The sequence below is a fragment of the Artemia sp. Qi Xiang Cuo genome, chromosome 5 (genome assembly GCF_049724085.1).
Source record: "Artemia sp. Qi Xiang Cuo chromosome 5, ASM4972408v1, whole genome shotgun sequence".
In the NCBI taxonomy this organism is placed as follows: domain Eukaryota; kingdom Metazoa; phylum Arthropoda; class Branchiopoda; order Anostraca; family Artemiidae; genus Artemia; species Artemia sp. Qi Xiang Cuo.
In genome coordinates, this window is record NC_142798.1 from 5,208,548 (window position 1) to 5,229,715 (window position 21,168).

The 21,168-nt window shown below is 34.5% G+C and overlaps 1 protein-coding gene across 1 annotated transcript in view; it reads right to left on the minus strand.

Annotated features, from left to right (window-relative positions):
• Positions 1–3,017: 3,017 nt before the first annotated feature.
• LOC148951740 (ADP-ribosylhydrolase ARH3-like) overlaps positions 3,018–21,168 on the minus strand; it is a 147,007-nt gene continuing 128,856 nt past the window's right edge. The window contains exons 5-6 of the mRNA XM_089088696.1: positions 7,184–7,367; positions 3,018–3,455 (exon numbers count right to left, since the gene is read on the minus strand). Of these exons, the coding sequence (XP_088944822.1) occupies positions 3,258–3,455; positions 7,184–7,367 (382 nt within the window). The 3' untranslated portion in view covers positions 3,018–3,257. The remainder of the gene's footprint in view (positions 3,456–7,183; positions 7,368–21,168) is intronic.

Consider the following 21,168-nt stretch of genomic DNA (forward strand, 5'->3'; position numbering starts at 1 on the left):
TAGTTTCAGCCCACTCATCATATGCAGTTTCTTCATTCAACTTGTCAAAGTCATCCGTATCAGACGCGGTATTAGCAATATCCTCATCTATGACATAGGGTAGATCTATGACAACATGTAATCTATGACATCGGTTAGATGTCATAGATATGACATTGTCATCCGAAAGAGCAGTAGTTTTCTTAATTATCAGTTAAAGTCGTTAGCCTAAAAAAAAAAAAAAAAAAAAAAAAAAAATAGACAAAAGAACCCACACCCCTAGTATTTGTAGCAGAGGATCTAGAACCCCAATATTAATTTATCTAGTTTTTCTTGGAAAGAACCTAGTAAGTTTGACCCACGTAGTCGTTACATAAAAAAACGAATATTTTGTCAAAATTTTTTAATATTTTAATGGATTTTAGGAAAATAATTTAAAAAGTCGCTAATGGTGTCTTAGGGGAAAGTTAGGTGCGCAACTAAGAATATTAGTGGAAAAGCTTTATTTTTAATAGAGAGGAGAAGGGGCCTGCACAAGCATTATCTGAGTGATAGATCATATAAAAACAAAGGGAATGTAAGGTAAGTGGAGAAAGCAGTAAAATATGAACTAAGGTGGTGTGAAGTACAGGTCATTGATAAAATTGCCGAGGATCTAGAAGATGCAACTAGACGGCGTAATAGTAAAATATAGTACTGGCATGTTAATAAATTGAGAGGGAGTAGTCAATCCGGACTTTTCCCCGTTAAAGGTAGATTCAGGGCAACAATTAGTGATAAGGAAAGAGTTAACGAGAGATGGGCAGAACATTTTGAGCTTGCTATAAATCGAGATAGAGTTGCCAGAAAAGGGAAAAATTTGTGATACCTTGGACTTGAAGGAAGATTTGTTTTGTGAGAAAGAATCAGCGACAGTTTTGAAAAGATTGAAAAATAATAAGGCTCTAGGTGCTGATACTATGGGAAATGAGTTTTTTTTTTAATATGGTGGCTCTGAGGTTAGAAATAAGTTACTGAAGATTATGAATATGATTTTTGAAAAAGGGGAAGTACTTAACGATTTTAGGAAAACATTAATTGAACCGCTCTATAAGAAAGGTGATAAAAGTGAGCGTGGTAATTATCGAGGCATTAGTCTGGTCTCTGTAGGTTGCAAATTACTTAGTAATTTTAGACTGAGAGATGCTATAGACAAAGTTTTAAGAGAAAACCAGTGCGGTTTTAGAAAACGCAGAGGATGTGTGGACCAAATTTACACTCTTAGGTTAATAATTGAGAAGTACCTTAGTTATCAAATACCTTTGGTCCTTAGTTTTATCGATTATGAGTAAGCGTTTGATTCTGTTGATGGAAGAGCTTAGCAAAGATCTTATCCTTGTATGGTATACCAGACAAATACATTAAAGGGATTAGTGCTATGTTCGAGAATAACACTGCTGCTGCGGTTAAGGTAGGATATAAGGTAAGCAGCTGGTTTTGTATTAAATCAGGAGTTAAGCAGAGTTGTGTTCTATCCTCCTTTATATGGATCATTTTGATGGATTTTGTCTTAAGGTGCACCGAGAAGACAAATGGGAGACCACGGAATCAAATGGGGAGGAAAAAATCTCCTGGACGTACATTATGCTAATGATTTAACCATCCTAAATCAAAGTGTGAGCAAAATGAATGAACTTTTAGAGGTTTTGCGAATTCAGTGAGCTAGAATAGGTTTAAGAATTAATGTTAAGAAGACTAAGTCGCTAAGGCTAGGAATAAGTGAAGACGAAAAGGTGACGCTGGGTAACGAAAAGATTGATCAGGTGGACAGCTTCACTTACCTTGGTAGTATTATCAGTTAAGACGGTGGGAGCAGTGAAGATGCTAAAAATAGAATAGCCAAGGCTCAGGGTGTTTTTTCACAGTTAAAAAAGGTTTTGAAGAATAGGAAGATAAATCTGCAGATCAACATTAGAATATTAGAAGTGATGACAATGGTCAAATATGGCTCTGAAGCATGGGCGCTCCGAAAAGCGGATGAAGATTTACTAGATATTTTCTAGAGAAATTGCCTACGGATTGTTCTGGGTACCCGGCTGACTGACCGTATTTCAAACAGTAGGCTGCACGAAAAGCGTGGTTCAATCCCGCTTTCTAGTGCTATAATGAGAGAAAGGTTGAAATGGCTGGGGCACCTTTTGCAGATGAAGGACGACAGATTACCAAAGATGGTCTTTTCGGCCAGCCGTCAAGGGCTAAACAGAAAGCAGTTCGACCGCGGTTGGGGTGCGACCGCGTTGAACTTCCGTTGATAGTCCTGGCTGAACTTGGTTGAAGTAAGGATGCTGGGACTGCTTTGAAAAAAATGTTAATTTTTGGTTTTATTGGTCGCGTGCTGTTGTGAGTCTTTTTTCTTTTATATATTTTTGTCTTGTTGAGGACGGCCCTTGGTCATAGGGCTGAAATATTGATTCAAATTATCTTCACTGTCTTGCAAAAAGATTTCCCTATTGTTTTTCATGCTTTTGTTGTTCGGTGCGAGGATGTGATAAAGAAAGATTTAAAGGAAATGGGAATTCAGCGACCTCAGCGACATGGCTTATTTATAGCCACTCTACTTATTCATATCCGCTAGTTAGTAGATCACGATTTTCTGAATTCGCTCAGTTTCTAATCTTATCACAAATATTCTTTGGTATATGATATCGAGCTGCTTTTGTTTGCAAACACCAAAACGTTCACCCTTTTTGGGAATTGACCTCCGCGTATAGCTGACTTTGATAAATACTTTAGCGCAGAATTAACAAAAGATGGCTTAATGTTCATATGGAAGTTTTAAATTTTCAAGAGTTCGAGTACGTGCAATACTCCTTGAAGTTTAGTGGACTCTAAATAAAACTATCATTGTTTGAAGTCAAAATCATGTTTTTACCAGCTGATACTGTACCTTACAGCGTACAATAACAATCTTTTTTTTTATAGTATGGTTGTTAGTTCGGTATGAGGTCTCGATTCGATATGAGGAGATAATCATAAACCAGTCTTAGCTTTTACAAATCCATACAAAGAAATCCTTCCTATGAAATTATATATTCACTTGTCATGACAAAATCAAAATTCTAATAGCTAAGAAGTCTAAGAACGCTAAGAAATTCAAATAGCTAAGAATTTCAAATTGTTGAAAATTCTCATATCTAAATAGCTGAAACTACTTAGAATCACAGAGTAAAAAATTCCAAAAAAAATTCACAGCCCAAGTTAAGGTACTAATAAAAAAAGTAACAATTAAAATTGTAGATTTATTCTGAAACTGCTTCAGCTATGCCATCTGCAAGTTTGACAACGGTGTCCTTATCCTCAAGATGCGCTGCCAATATAGAATTGATGTTTTCAAATCCAACGTAAGCGCCACTTATAGCACCTGCCATTGCTCCAATTGTGTCTGTATCGCCACCTATCCAAATAGCGTTAAATAGGCTCTGACAGAAAATTTTCTCCTGTAATACAGAATAACAGTTGATTAATCCCTTTCAAAATAATGATGTTTCTCCCCAAGGGAGTCCGACGCAGACTAAAAACAAATTAAATTAAAAAGTCAAAACGGATAGCAATTAACCAAGAAACAAGACATTAACAGAAGGGGAAAAGAGGTACTTTTCTGAAGAATTAAACCTCAAAAACTGTTCCATTTGAAGTCAAGACAGTAATCATAGGATGTTGAAGAGTTCAAATGTGTAGGAAATCTCATATATCTACGGGGAGTAAGGAGCTGCCACACGTATTGCATGTACAACAGGCACATTTAATAAACCGAGAAAATGTTTAGAGAGGTACTTTAGAGAGGTCGTTGAAAGTTAGAGAGTTACTTTAGAGGGGTCGTTGAAATACAAGCTCTGGCTTTTCAATACCAACGTCATCTCCGTTCTGACGTGCGAGTGCAAATCTTTAGCACAAATAAGTGAAAAGTGTACCCAGTAAGTTGGAGAGTAACTGTCTCAAACAAATTCTTGGCCTCCGGTGGAGAGATAACCAATAATACCTTTTCTAGTGAGAAGACCCCGTGACTCCAAAAACAAACCCCGTGACCTACAAAACTATATGTGGTCGATGGCATTACTGTGGTCAAACAGTTCAAAGAACTATACGTTGGCAATGACTGGGACCAACAGTAACCGAAACTCTAGAAAAATTGGATTTTTATGGTGATTCTAAATATTTAAAATTACTGAAGCTTAATGATACCCATAAAAAACTAGGAGCCCGAGAAAATTTACGAAAATTTCTAAGAACGGGGATATACCCCCAAAATATCAAGCAATCTTAAGGAAAAATCAAATCATTAGATTCAACTAGATTGAGAGGTTTCAAGATTTTTAGGGTGTTTGTAAAAACCCAATGGTCCTACAGTATCGAGATAATGCTTATTCGAACGAAAATTATAGATTCTAGTGCCCTTTTTGAGTGACCAAAAGATTGTACCACGGACAAGTGCCTTTTTCTGTCATTTTGAAGCGCCAAACAACAACTATGCCCCCCCCCCAAAAAAAAAACCAAATTGCAATCGGTTGAAACTTATGAGTTAGCCAATCGATTTAAGAGTATCGAAAAATTATACATTGAGCTTTTGATCCGCAGAGTAAGTAAACCGTACGGTAGCACTTTCTAAAAGGAGGGTCCTAAATTCTACTACTACTACTACGCACTGCAGAACCAAGCCACCTGAGACGAAAACAGCTATGAGTGCTTCGCCTCCATCCCAATCTATTCAAAGCATCACTCTTCACACTATTCAAAGAAGTTCCTATTTCCCTTAAATCTTTCCTTATGACCAGTGAATTGAGGTATCTTATTACCTCGTCATCTTATTACGTCGTCACTTCACAAAAAAGAAAATAAATAAAAAAAAATTTGACTTAGAGTCTGCTTCTCTTGCACTGACTTTGTTGAAACCAATGACAGGCAAATATTGGGAAGAAAAAACAACAGGAAGATCGTAGATAACATTAAAATACATTAGAACCCTGGCGAAAGGGGGGGGGGGGTCTTTCTACGTACCTGTTCGCATAGTCTAGTATCGATGTACACATATGTCCGCTTTCGACATTTTCGTAGTCGGCTAGAATTTGGATAGAACTTTTCTTTTTAGACTGCAAATTCATAAAATTTTTAGCAAAAAACGAAGACGGGGAGGGTCTCCAATACTGGCTAAGCAACGCTAGATCATAAACGAAATTCATTTTCAAATCATAATGTTTCCCATTCCAGCCTTAAATGCAGAGGAAATCAGCTTGAAAATGTAGCTTGATGAAGCTTGAAACTGCAAATGTAGCTTGAAAATGCAGCTTGAAATGTAGAGGAATGCAGCTTCAAAATGTAGCTTGAAATGTAGAGGAGTGCAGCTTGAAAATGTAGCTTGAAAATGTAGCTTGAAAATGCAGCTTGAAATGTAGGCTTGAAAATGCAGTTTGATAATGCAAATGTAGCTTGAAAATGCAGCTTGAAATGTAGAGGAATGCAGCTTGAAAATGTAGCTTGAAATGTAAAGGAGTGCAACTTGAAATATAGAGGAGTGCAGCTTGAAAATGCAAATATAGCTTGAAAATGCAGCTTGAAATGTAGAGGAATGCAGCTTGAAAATGCAGCTTGATAATACAAATGTAGCTTGAAAATGCAGTTTGAAATGTTGAGGAGTGCAGCTTGAAAATTTAGCTTGAAAATGCAGCTTGAAAATGCAAATGTAGCTTGCAAATGCAGCTTGAAATGTAAAGAAGTGCAGCTTTAAAATGCAGCTTGAAATGTAGAGGAGTGCAGCTTGAAAATGTAGAGGAGTGCAGGTAGCAGCTTGAAAATAGACTCCTGGGTTCTAACTTACTATCTGGGAAACTCTTGCTGAAAGTTTCATTATAAAACAGGACATTTTCATCTCTAACAAAAAAAGCTACGTAAATTAAACGGAAGGGGGGAGGGTCAAGACATACTCAATCCCTAATTGCAGAAGTAGTTCTTTTCCTAATAATGCCGCTTATCAAAAAATAAATTTACTAGTAGAATCATGGAATAGAAGTGAATTCTTGTCGAATAAGATTTTGTTTGAATTGACAAAAAGAGGGAGTAAAGCTGAAAATGTTTCTAGATATGGCATTGTAAAGTAAAAGAATAAAATTATATAGACACAATCCAACCTTTACTTGGATGGGGATCAAATATTTCTCAACAGGACTATCACATTATTTTTTTCGAGATTTCTCTATCGACAAAAGCATATTGATATCGATCGGAAGAACCGCTTGGTAAGAGAAAATACAAAATCCAAAAAATAGCCCAGTGGCAAACCACCATTACCACCTTACAATCAATCTTACTGTCCGATTCTAGAGCTATCAACACCGTTAGCTATTCTTAAAAACAACGCCTAAACATATTTAAAAGAAGCAACAATCCAGCAGAAGAACATAAAAACAGAGGTCTGCCGCAACGAGATGCGCAAGGACAGATACTTCAGTGCCTTTTATATTCAGAAAAAGTGACTATTCAAAGGCATTAAGAACAGAGGCTAGTCTGGACCTATGTAATTTTATAAGAGGCTAGTTTGGCGATGGTTTTTACATCGATTTCAGTTATTGAATATATTAAATCAAATAGAGGAAAAAGAAATAAGGCTTATGATTTGGCAAAGTGAGGACATTTCAACAAACAAACTGACACTGTGTGACTGAGAATCTAAAAGTTGAGATTTAACTATACGGATTTGTGATTGATTTGAAGGATATAAGGCCTAACAGGAGAGAGGGGGATGACCCCAACCCCCAGATACACCGGCGCAACGGATAAGGTGCAAGGGCACGATCACAAGATTGTGATGAAAAATAAATGCACAGCTTACGCAAAATTAATCTGTAGATATTTAAAGATGTTGCTTTGGAATTTCAAATTATTTGTTTTTGTTCACTCGTGTCATACTACCATTACTAATTTCCATCAGGTTACAGTCTGTTGTCCAATATGTTTACACATTATCTTTCTAGCTCACTGAAATAAGCACTAACTAAATCTAATTTTGAAACGTTAAAAAAAGTTACTTTAGTGACAATTACAAAGAAAGTGACAAAAAACGACAGGCTAAATTAGAAATGATAAAGTGATTTAAGTGACTGCGATCACCCCTGTATAATTAAAATAAATAATTAAAAAGGCCTTTTTAATTTTATCGGAGAAAAAGTCTTACTTTTGCATCTCCCGTTTCCTTGACTGCTTTCAGAAAAGAATAAATAGCCGTATGGACAGATTCTAAAGCTGAGAAACCATTGCCAAGTTCATCAGCAACATGTTCAGGCGTCGGATCCGGCTTTTTAAGAAAAACAAGAACTTTGTTCAGCTTATCTTGGTAGTTTTCCGTGGTTTTGATCAGGCTAAAAGAGAGGAAAAAATTATGGATAAAATCGAAGGCTTGCCTATCGATATCCCGACATTAACAATATCAAAATGTAAATCAAGAATAGAAAATGTAAATCAAGAAAAAAAAACAAGGCCAAGAGAATTTATCACTTTTATTCTAAAAGCCGTAAAACTGCTGAGTGGCATCCTAGATCTGACGAAAGAGGGGTCTTTCATACGGTGTGACACTCATTTAAAGGAATAGAACCACGCCTTAAAGAGGAAATAAAATAAATCTATGTTTCATTCCTATCTTGAATACGACCAAAAGTTTGATAAAAATAAGGAAAGGAATACATTTAACGACATTGGAAAGGCCTCCTTGAAGCTGAGTAAACATAAACGGTATATAATAAAGAGAGCAAAGCGATTTAAGATCAATTATTAGTCTAGTTGCTTAAGTGGTTTCAAACTCGGTCGAGTCCGTTGATTTTGAATTGAAGTTATCATGTATTTTTCAGTAGGTTGAATAGGTTACGTCTAGTTATGGCCAATTGCAAACAGAGAAAAGCCTTGGGAAATAGACGAAGCGATTGAGAAGCAGATGTTGAAACAGCTGCGGCACAAGTAAATGACAGGATTATGAATGACTTTTTTATTCGAGATTTACTTGCGATTTAGTTTTTGGAAAGAGATGCCTGCATAGAGTCTCAGGCATGTTGACCAAGAATTTAAAATTGATATAAGACCGTTAGATTGCCTGTAATGAGAGGCAAGCAAGACACGCTCGCCTATGGTCTTAAAAAGGGTGACCAAGAATTTATAATTGACATAGGTTTCTTTACGCAATAAGATTTCTTGCTTTATTAAATCTTGGAAAGCATCCTCAGAAAAAAAGGATAAGTTGACATCCATTTAATCGGCCAATTAGAAACATACAATTTAATCACGGAAAGGAAGAGGACTCTCAGTACAGCACTTTTGAAGATGATTTGGATTTGTTCAGTCTAGCTAAGAAATCTACAGAAGAGTGTAAATGCATTTTGGAATCAATCTCAATCCTCGATAGCAAAGATGGAAGTGATAAAAAAGGTAAGACTGAACAGATGTTAAATTGTTTGTTTGTTTAGAATAAATCTCTCTCTCTCTCTAAAAACCACTAGAATTTTTGCGGCAGATTGCAATTGGAACAAAACTAAGCTTTCGCTTCTTAAACTTTGATTTTCGTTTCATAAGTTAGAAAAATGGCTGTTATTTAGCTAATTATTTCTTTTGCCTTGTCAGCATTCAATTGTCTATAAACCTTAAATCAAGCTTATTTAAACATTAAATATTAAAAAAAAACATATATTAAATATATTAACTATAAAAAAAATAGTGTAACGGTGAGAAACCAAATCAAAATGGAGGAATACTCCGGGATTTGGCAGGTGAAATCAGATAGGACCAATTTATTTTAACCCCATCTGCAATGCTCTTATTAATTCAGAATTTCCCTATTTATCACATTATTATAACAGAGTTTCTGGTTCAACGATTTTAATATTCACACATACATTTATACATTTGAAACAGGCCCATGAAATAGAAGACAAGCTAAACAACTTAGGCCTAGATAAAGATAAAATAACAAATAACACTAGAGTACATACAACGGCAAAGATACAATGACACAACCATAATATAAAAATAGCAGCTAGTCCAGGATCTATAAGTAAATATAAAAGGATTCAATATTATTGAATATAAATTAAAACTAGAAGATAGCTGAGAGACAAACAATACAAAACTATACAAATATATATGTATAGTTATGTAGATGTATAGTTAGTAAATTTGTAGTTTGTAAAGCAACAAACTATATAAATATATATGTATAGTTAGTAAATTTGTATAGTATGTAAAGCAACAAACTAAACAAATATATATGTATAGTTATGTAAATGTATAGTTAGTAAGTTTGTATAGTATGTAAAGCAACAAACTATACAAATATATATGTATAGTTATGTAAATGTATAGTTAGTAAATTTGTATAGTATGTAAAGCAACAAACTATACAAATATATATGTATAGTTATGTAAATATATAGTTAGTAAATTTGTATAGTATGTAAAGCAAAAAACTACACAAATATATATGTATAGTTATGTAAATGTATAGTTAGTAAATTTGTATAGTATGTAAAGCAACAAACTATACAAACAAATATGTATAGTTATGTAAATGTATAGTTAGTAAATTTGTATAGTATGTAAAGCAACAAACTATACAAATATATATGTATAGTTATGTAAATGTATAGTTATGTAAATGTATAGTTAGTAAATTTGTATAGTATGTAAAGCAACAAACTATACAAATATATATGTATAGTTATGTACATGTATAGTTAGTAAATTTGTATAGTATGTAAAGCAACAAACTATACAAATATATATGTATAGTTATGTAAATGTATAGTTAGTAAATTTGTATAGTATGTAAAGCAACAAACTATACAAATATATATGCATAGTTATGTAAATGTATAGTTAGTAAATTTATATAGTATGTAAAGCAACAAACTATACAAATATATATGTATAGTTATGTAAATGTATAGTTAGTAAATTTGTATAGTATGTAAAGCAACAAACTATATAAATATATATGTATAGTTATGTAAATGTATAGTTAGTAAATTTGTATAGTATGTAAAGCAACAAACTATACAAATATATGTGTATAGTTATGTAAATGTATAGTTATTAAATTTGTATAATATGTAAAGCAACAAACTATATAAATATATATGTATAGTTATGTAAATGTATAGTTATGTAAATGTATAGTTAGTAAATTTGTATAGTATGTAAAGCAACAAACTATACAAATATATATATAACGTTATGTAAATGTATAGTTAGTAAATTTGTATAGTATGTAAAGCAACAAACTATACAAATATATATGTATAGTTATGTAAATGTATAGTTAGTAAATTTGTATAGTATGTAAAGCAACAAACTATACAAATATATATGTATAGTTATATAAATGTATAGTTAGTAAATTTGTATAGTATGTAAAGCAACAAACTATACAAATATATATGTATAGTTATGTAAATGTATAGTTAGTAAATTTGTATAGTATGTAAAGCAACAAACTATACAAATATATATGTATAGTTATGTAAATGTATAGTTAGTAAATTTGTATAGTATGTAAAGCAACAAACTATACAAATATATATGTATAGTTATGTAAATGTATAGTTAGTCAATTTGTATAGTATGTAAAGCAACAAACTATACAAATATATGTGTATAGTTAAGTAAATGTATAGTTAGTAAATTTGTATAGTATGTAAAGCAACAAACTATATAAATATATATGTATAGTTATGTAAATGTATAGTTAGTAAATTTGTATAGTATGTAAAGCAACAAACTATACAAATATATATGTATAGTTATGTAAATGTATAGTTAGTAAATTTGTATAGTATGTAAAGCAACAAACTTTACAAATATATATGTATAGTTATGTAAATGTATAGTTAGTAAATTTGTATAGTATGTAAAGCAACAAACTATACAAATATATATGTATAGTTATGTAAATGTATAGTTAGTAAATTTGTATAGTATGTAAAGCAACAAACTATACAAATATATATGTATAGTTATGTAAATGTATAGTTAGTAAATTTGTATAGTATGAAAGCAACAAACTATACAAATATATATGTTTAGTTATGTAAATGTATAGTTAGTCAATTTGTATAGTATGTAAAGCAACAAACTATACAAATATATATGTATAGTTATGTAAATGTATAGTTAGTAAATTTGTATAGTATGTAAAGCAACAAACTATATAAATATATATGTATAGTTATGTAAATGTATAGTTAGTAAATTTGTATAGTATATAAAGCAACAAACTATACAAATATATATGTATAGTTATGTAAATGTATAGTTAGTAAATTTGTATAGTATGTAAAGCAACAAACTATACAAATATATATGTATAGTTATGTAAATGTATAGTTAGTAAATTTGTATAGTATGTAAAGCAACAAACTATACAAATATATATGTATAGTTATGTAAATGTATAGTTAGTAAATTTGTATAGTATGTAAAGCAACAAACTATACAAATATATATGTATAGTTATGTAAATGTATAGTTAGTAAATTTGTATAGTATGTAAAGCAACAAACTATACAAATATATGTGTATAGTTATGTAAATGTATAGTTAGTAAATTTGTATAGTATGTAAAGCAACAAACTATATAAATATATATGTATAGTTATGTAAATGTATAGTTAGTAAATTTGTATAGTATGTAAAGCAACAAACTATACAAATATATGTGTATAGTTATGTAAATGTATAGTTAGTAAATTTGTATAGTATGTAAAGCAACAAACTATACAAATATATATGTATAGTTATGTAAATGTATAGTTAGTAAATTTGTATAGTATGTAAAGCAACAAACTATACAAATATATATGTATAGTTATGTAAATGTATAGTTAGTAAATTTGTATAGTATGTAAAGCAACAAACTATACTAATATATATGTATAGTTATGTAAATGTATAGTTAGTAAATTTGTATAGTATGTAAAGCAACAAACTATACAAATATATATGTATAGTTATGTAAATGTATTGTTAGTAAATTTGTATAGTATGTAAAGCAACAAACTAAACAAATATATATGTATAGTTATGTAAACGTATAGTTAGTAAATTTGTATAGTATGTAAAGCAACAAACTATACAAATATATATGTATAGTTATGTAAATATATAGTTAGTAAATTTGTATAGTATGTAAAGCAACAAACTATACAAATATATATGTATAGTTATGTAAATGTATAGTTAGTACATATGTATAGTTTGTAAAGCAACAAACTATACAAATAACTTCATCTTATTAAACAGACGCTAAATTCAAGATAAGTTTCAACTAAATTGAATTTAAGATTCCTTTTTATTACTAGGACAGAAGTAAATTTGTTAATCTTTGTGAGCATTAGCAAGATACTTGTGAATATCCAAGCACCGGGCTATCGACACAACTTACTTACTTACTTAAGTCCCATCCATCCTCATGGGACGTCTTGGGGCCACTCCTTTCAAAGAAATCTGATGAACTAGGGCTCAATATGCTGTTCTGTCAAGTGTGGTTCGGGATAGTTTGGTAATGTGTTTTCGGTCAAAGTTTTCGATCCACCTTTTGCGCGGTCTTCCCCGTGGTCTAAGTCCTTCAGTTATCTCTTCAAGCGCGATCTTGGGTAGGCATTCGGGATTCATCCGTTTTACGTGGCTGAACCAGCGGAGCTGCTGTTTTCGAATTTTGTTCCGGATAGTGCCTTGCGACTTCAACCTTTTACGGAGTTCTTTGTTAGTTATATGGTCAGTATATTTGATCTTGGCTATCTGGCGCAGACTTCTCATTTCGAACACAAGAAGGTTGATCTCGCTTCAATCTTTTAATGTCCAGGTTTCACACCCATATGCAGCAATGGATATAGTAAGACTATTGAATAGATGCACTTTCAAATGGTTCGAAAGGTGGTAAGATTTCCATATTTTTGATAGTCTTTTGAAGCTAGAGCTAGCAAGACCGAGGCGGCGTTTAATGTCAACAGCGTGGCAGTTGTCAGCTGTTAAGAGACTGCCGAGGTAAAGGAATTGATCGACTGTTTCCACTTGTTCACCGTCTATTACTATCGAGGGGGCGTTTGTTATCTCCTGTCCTGATGTGACCATGATTTTGGTCTTGTTTGGGTTAATCTGCATACCAAATGGCTTTGTTATTTGGGACATACAGTCAGCCTGTCTCTGGAGTTCTTGGGCGGTAGTGGACATCTGGACAATACCATCCGCATATGCTAGTTTGTCAATTAAGATTCCTCCTATTCTGACTCCATATTCGACGGGTATCAGGGAGAGGATGGCATGTAAAAACAGGTTAAACAAGTGCGGCGAGAGGATGCATCCTTGCAGGATCCTGGAAGTTATTGGGTATTTACCACAGAGCCCATCAGTGGTCAGTATTTGACTTTTGATTTGGTTGTACATGGCCTCAGTGATTCTAACTATTTCATCTTGGACACCAAAGATTCCTAGAATACGCCACGAAGCTTTCCTCCATATTAGGTCAAAGGCCTTTCGGAAGTCATTAAATAGCTAATAGAAGTATCTGCTAAACTCAATGAACCGTTCCATCATCTGACGCACAGTAAAGATTTGGTCAATAGTTGATCGTCCCGATCGAAACCCCGCTTGATACTCGCCTAGAACAGAAGTGGTATTGCTTGAATTCTGCGGAGCAGGATCTTGGTCAGGATTCTGGTTTGGTGGCTTGTGAGGCTGATGGGCCGGTAGTTGTCAAATTCTTTCTTCGAGCCTTTTTTGTGTATTGGGACTATTGCTGCCTTGCCCCACTGCTACGGGACGTGTCCAGTAGACCAGGTGGCTGATATAAGACTGTGGTATAGGTCGACAACGTCTTCTGAACCAAGATTTATCAGTTCAGCAGTGACACCGTCTGGCCCCAGTGCTTTGCCTCGCTTTAGGGATTCTATAGCCGCTTTGGTCTCGCTTCTAAGCGGAGGTGGAGGGGGGTCTCGATCTATGATTGGGAAGGAATTTAAGACATTTGGGTCGGTCATTACTTCAGGGTTCAGTTTGTCCTCAAAGTATTCCTTCCATCGTTCGAACTTCATCTTGACATCACTGATGTCGTTCCCCTGTTTGTCTAGGATTACGGAAGTTGAGGGATCTTTTTTGGATGATAGCTCGCTGACTGTTTTGAAGAGGTTGCGGCTGTTGCCTTTCTTGAACTGGGTTTCACAATCCTTGCACTTTTCGGCCATTTTCCTGCGGATTGCCTTCCTCATTTCACGCTTAACTTTCCGTTTGAGATGTTTGTAGGTGTCTCGGCTCCTTCGGTCAGATTTGTTGTTATGTAGGCGCTTCTGGTGGCATAATCAAAATATTTCTTCAGTGATCCAAGGTTTTTCAACTTTGGCTTTTTTACCAAGGATCTCGCTTGCAGCCTCGAGGATTGCAGAAGTGGCATGTTCAGCCAAGCGATCAATCTCTTCAGGAGTTGCGAGTGGAGTGAATTTACTCAGGATGTCACGGAATTTTGTAGACAGGCTAGAGTTATACGTGGCTTTTTTTGGTGGGGTCTTGGAGGAGTTCCGTTCGGAATCTTGGAATTTTTGTGGTTTTTGGGAGATGTTTTAAGCTCAACTTGATTTTGGACGTCAGGAGTGTGTGGTCCGAGTCAAAATCTCCACCAGTTGGTGAGACAGTGTCCATTACAGATGACTTCCAACGTTCGGATACAAGGAAGTAGTCAATCATATTTTCAGTGACTCCGTCAGAGGATCTCCATGTTATCTTTCGGCGGTGTCTGTGCTTAAAAGAGGTATTAGTGATGTAGAGTTCATTCTCTCATCAGAAGTCAGTAAGCTGTTCTCCCCTTTCATTAAGACGGCCATGTCCGTGTGGGCCCATGACCCACATTGTGTGTATCGACACAAACCGGGGCAAATTTAGATATCTCAGTACCATACTTGTCAATGTAGCTTCTCTTTTTGCCGAGTGTTATAATTATGTAAATATTGTGATTGGAAGAACCAACTTTGATTGCGGTAATATGGCGGTAATTTCTTAATGTCAAAGTTAAGTTTGAAAGGAATTGCTTTAAAAATAAAGTGTTGAGAAACTGGAAATATATCTAGATAAGAATATAAAAATACTGTAGAAGACTAGGGCTTTATTTTGTAAAATCTGTATTGGTTTAATATGGCTTTTAAATGTAGATAAGTTTAGTAGAGAACAATAATTAATATTAGACTGAATCAGAGGAAAACAAATGCTTCGTAAAGCAGATTAAGCAAAATAATGCTTCAACCTTCGCATTAAACCAAAACACCTTGAAATCTCTAAGTAGTTTTTGAATGTGTGTTTTAAAAGATAAGCTTTTGTCAATCACAAGTCCCAGTCCCATGTACCTTATCGTTTCCACCCGAGTTATTGAAAATATAAAATTTGGAGATGTAACTGGGGTAATGTGAGGGCAGACATTTGACTTTCTACCATAAAATAAGAAAATAATTTTCGATAAATTTGAAGCAATAAAATTTGATGAACACCAATTAAGAACATTAGAAAATGCAGTATCGAGTTTTACAACCAACTCCTCGTCATTCCTTTCAGAAAGTGAAAGTATCGCATCATCAGCAAAATGTGTGTAGAGATACGGGAATGCCAAAACGCGGTGAAGATCATTGGCGAAGAACAGTTGGAGAGAGGAAATAACCTCCATCTATTACCTCCATTTGTAATAACCTCCATTTGTTTCTATCTATTTTCCAGATAACATTTAACAAGATCCAACACCGGTTCGCGCACGCCACAACTTTTCAATTTACTAAAAAGAATCCAATGAGATATTGTATCGAATGCTTTTTTAAAATAGATATATTGTTGCTGAAATTTCTTCTATATCCAAGCATTCAAGAATATTTTGGATAGGAGCAAGAATAGCGAGTTCAGTATTGTGTCCAGACCAAAAACCAAATTCGGAATTTGTGAGAAATTAGACGATTTAAGAAAATCATGAAAACCTTTTATAAATCGCCTTCTCAAATATTTTTTAAAAAGCTGACAAAATAAAAATAGGACGGTGATTGGATAGATTTTCAGGAGAGTGACCTTTGTGAAGTGGAATTATCCTTGCTTCTTTACAAAAAGATTGGAAAACATAGGACGGTGATTGGATAGATTTTCAGGAGAGTCACCTTTGTGAAGTGGAATTATCCTTGCTTCTTTACAAAAAGATTGGAAAACATAGGACGGTGATTGGATAGATTTTCAGGAGAGTCACCTTTGTGAAGTGGAATTATCCTTGCTTCTTTACAAAAAGATTGGAAAACTCCAGTGTTGATGAACGATTAATTATAATGTTGCAATGGTAAAATTACTGCAAACAAAACTTCTTTAGCAGTTATAGAACAAGACCCCTCTGTTCCCGCTGAATTACCAGGATTTAGATCACAAACTATTTTTGTTAGTTCAGACTGAGATATAGGCCCAAGAAAAATCTTTACTGTGTGAATCAAACTAGTTCATTACTGATGAAAAATTTTTCTCTCCTATATCAGAATAATAAGTATCTAAATATCAGCCACTTCTACCTATTTATTAGTAGTCGATCCATCCTCCAAACTAATAACTTCAGGAAACTTAGAATTTCTTTCTTTTTTTATAAGACAATTAAATAAAGACCACGTTTTACGAGGAGAATTTTGAGCTTCATCAAAAGACTCTAAAATACCATTCAAAAGACTTTATAATATCGTTGTTTCAACAGTCGTGTCAGTGTGGTTAATCTGTTTTTGAAAATTAAAAAAATCAGTTGGATTCTTTAACTGCTTTTTAAATAAATATTTTTTTTTCTTTACTGACTTAAAAATTTAAAAGTTTTCCAAGGCCTTATAGGAATTTTTTCTCCGCAGATTTTATTCGTAATAAATGAGCAACAACAATCAAGGCAGAGTTAAAGAGAGATGGGCAGAGCATTTTGAGAATTTGCTAAACCGAGATAGAGTAGCAGGAAAAGATATAGAGGAAAATGAAAGAGTTCGTGCCACCTTGGATGTGAAGGGAGATTTGTTTGTGACGAAGAATTAGCGACAGTAATAAAAGGATTAAAAAGTAATAAGGTTCCAGGTGCTGACAGTGTTGTAAATGAGTTTCTTAAATACGGTGGCTCTGAGGTTAGAAATAAGTAACTGAAGATTATGAATAAGATTTTTGAAAAAAAGAAAGTAGCTAACAATTTTAGGAAAACCTTAATTAAGCCACTTTATAAGAAAGGTGATAAGAGTGAGTGTGGTAATTATCGAGGCATTAGTCTGGTCTCGGTAGGTAGCAAATTAATTAGTAATATGATTCTTTTTAGACTGAGAGATGCCATAGACAAAGTTTTAAGAGAAGAAAGGTGCGGTTTTAGAAAAGGTAGAGGATTTGTTGACCAAATTTTCCCTCTTGGGTTGATAATTGAGAAGTGCCTGAGTTACCAAACACCTTTGGTCCTCAGTTTTATAGGTTATGAGCAAGCGTTCGATACTGTTAATAGAAGAGCTTTAGCAAGGGTCTTATCCTTGTATGTAATACCAGACACATATATTAAAGTGATTAGTGTTACGAGACACACAGTTACGAGAATGACACTGCTGCGCTTAAGGTAGGAAATGAGGTTAGCAGCTGGTTTTGTATTAAATCAGGAGTTAAGCAGGATCATGTTTTATTCCCCTTTACATGGATTATTTTGATGGACTTTGTCTTGAGGAGCACAGGAAAGGTAACGGGATACCACGGAATCAAATAGGGAGGGAAAATTCTCCTGGATTATGCTGATCAGTTAAGCATTCTAGATGAAATTGTGAGCAAAATGAATGAACTTTTAGAAGTTTTGCGAGTTCAGGGTGCTAGAATATGTTTGAAAATTGATGTTAAGAAGACTAAGTCGCTAAGGCTAGGAATAAGTGAAGATGAGAAGGTGACACTGGGTAAAGAAAAGATCGATCAAGTGGATAGCTTCGCTCACCTTGGTAGTATTATCAGTAAATTTATTATCATTATATAGTATTATCAGTAAGTTTTCATTCAGCGCTCGTCTGATGAACATCGCCTCGGGGAGCGTTGCTTGCAAGTGATATACGAAATAGAATTTAGACTCTTGTGATAATGGCTCTGGACTGGTATTTATATATGATTATTGATCGTGATTTGGATTACTGAAGCAGGAATACGTAAGGAGTGTGTGTATGTCTTGAAATTTAAATCTGTAATAGAGAATTTTTATTTATATATGTTTTCATACGGATAACCTTGAAACCAGATACTTAACTATGCATTTGGTATTTAATGTGACATTTCGGAAATAAGTATGATTCATTTCGCTGAATGAAAATCAGTTTTCATTCAGCGTTGCTTGCAAGTGAAATGCGAAATAGAATTTAGACTCTTGTGATATGGACTGTTATGATTCTGGACTGTTACTTATATATGATTATTGATCGTGATTTGGATTACTGAAGCAGGAATACGTAAGCAGTGCGTGGGAGGACTGAAATTTTTGAAAAATGAATAACTCAAACGGCGCGACTATAGCTTAAACTGAGTCTATGCATGAGGGTACAGCCAGTGCTCAGTTTTTACAGGAAATTAATTTCAAGCTAGATCTGATACCACGATTAATTGAGGCTACTGAAAAGACTTTGCCGGAAGTTTTAGTAAAGGTTATATCAATTGAAAGCCAGTTTTCTTTTTTGACCCAAAAACTATCTGACAATGCCAAAGCTTGTGAAGAGATGAAAGGAGAAATTGAGATGCTTCGGAAGAATTTACGAGCAGCTACCATGCGGGCTGATGCATTTGATGAAGAATTGAGAAGATGTAACGTTGTCTTATATAACTTCGAACCTATTAATCCTGCTATATATACGTTGAAGCAAGAAATAATTATGGTTCTTAACGAGTGTATACCGGATTTAAATCTGAACCGTTGTGACGTCAAAGACGTGTTCAGAATGCGTGCTGGGCCAGTCTTACTAAAGATGAACTCTGTTGAATTTCGCGAGATAATTCTTAAGTCTAATCCCCTTTTGAAGAGGAATGGGTTGTCGACTGCCCCTGACTATAGTGCCAGGCAAAGGGAAGCCCGTAAAAACCTTAAACTGGTCTGAGTACGCTTTGTTGAAACACCACCAAGCTAGGCTTAGGGGAGAAAAGTTATACATCGACGGCAGAGTGTTTGTTAATGACTTTCCTTCGGAATGTGTTAAGGAAGTAACCACCAGCTCCAGTGAAGTGAATAAACAGGGACCTCCTCGAAAAGGGTCAATCGGCAACTTTAAGATATTTTAAAAAGGTTAAGATTATATTGGGTCAAGAATTTTACTTTTAAGTTAAATTTACTGTCCAGATACCTTGCACATTGGATCCAGCTATGATCTAATTGCATTCCGAACTGTACGAAGTTTAATGTTTTTGAGAGGAGAAAAGTGTCCCAGACGGCAGGTTTGCTTGTCCTCTTTGCCAAGAAGAGGAGGAGAATTTGGAGCACTGTCTGAGTCGTTGTCGAGGTCTTTTGGGGGTAAGGGAAAATTTATTTGGGAATGATGGAGTGCTGCTTCCTGATGCCATGAAAAGTAGTGGGAAGATATCTTGATGAGTTTTTTGCAAAAAGAAGAGAGTAGTTTTTATTTTATTTTTTTATTATTATTGTGTCGAGTGCTGTAATTTGCTAATCTTGTATGTTATTTGTGTACATGGCCACATTTTGGCTTAAAATACACGTTATCTTATCTTAAAAACGGTGGGAGCAGTGAAGATGTTAAAAATAGAATAACCAAGGCTCAGGGTGTTTTTTTTCACAGTTAAAAGAAGTTTTGAAGAATAGGAGATAAGTCTGGAAACCAAGATTAGAACTTTGGAAGCTACGGTGATGACAGCGGTCAAATATGGCTTTGAAGCATGGGCGCTCCAAAAAACGGATGAACATTTACTAGATATTTTCCAGAGAAATTGTCTACGGATTGTTCTGGGTACCCGGCTGGCTGACCGTATTTCAAAAACTAGGCTATACGAAAAGAGTGGTTCAATATCGGTGGGAGCAGTGAAGATGTTGAAAGTAGAATAGCCAAGGGTCAGGGTGTTTTTCACAGTTGAAAAAAAGTTTGGAAGAATGGAAAGATAAGTCTGTGAACCAAGATTAGAATATTAGAAGCTACAGTGATGACAGTGGTCAAATATGGCTCTGAAGCATGGGTGCTCCGAAAAGCGGATGAAGATTTGCTAGATGTTTTCCAGAGAAATTACCTACGGATTGTTCTGGGTACCCGGCTGACTGACTGTATTTAAAACAGTAGGCTGCACAAAAATGTGGTTCAATCCCACTTTCTAGGGCTACAGTGAAAGAAAGGTTGAGATGGCTATGACACGTTGTGCGGATGAAGGATGCCAGACTGCTGAAGATTGTCCTTTTCGGCCAACCATCTACGGCTAAACGGAAAGCAGGTCGTCCTCGTCTGTGGTGAGAGGACGTCATAAAGAAAGATTTAAAGGAAATGGGAACTTCCCGTGAGGGTGTAAAAAGGGAGCCTTTGAATGAGAACTCGAAAGTAATTATGAAAGACAAAGAAACTGCTTAAAAATAAATAGAAACAAGAGAAACAAATGGAACATTTTCATTGAAAGATGAATACGGATACAAAAAGAAGTATTATACCCAATTAATTGAGATTATTAAAAATAAACACACCAAAAAGAAAGAAAATCAAACTCATAATATGCTACAGAGGGATAAAATACCGCACAATAAAAAAAAATGGGATCGTATTTGAACTGAAAAACATACAGAAGAACAGAAAAACAAAAGTAATGAAAATAATCTCGCCAAGGGGAAGTTCATTGTTAATCACCGCAACTAGTCAGTCTTAACTTAGTCTGAACACGGAGGGTTTTTACAATCGAGCCATAATTTGATCCCTTTTTGTTCGCATAAGATGAACCGAACCCGAATCACGCATTTCCTTTCCAAAGTCAATCGACCAAAAAAACTGAAAATCAAGGTATCTTGTCTCGTGTTTTCATCAAATAATATCCTCAATAAAATCAAGCTAAAGAGAATCTGAAGCTGCCTCTTCACTATGGCTTTTTAAGGGGAAGCCAGCCGTGCTTCTAACTTTTCCTGCTAGCTCTGGTCTCTGTTGGTACTTTCCGGTGCACCCATTG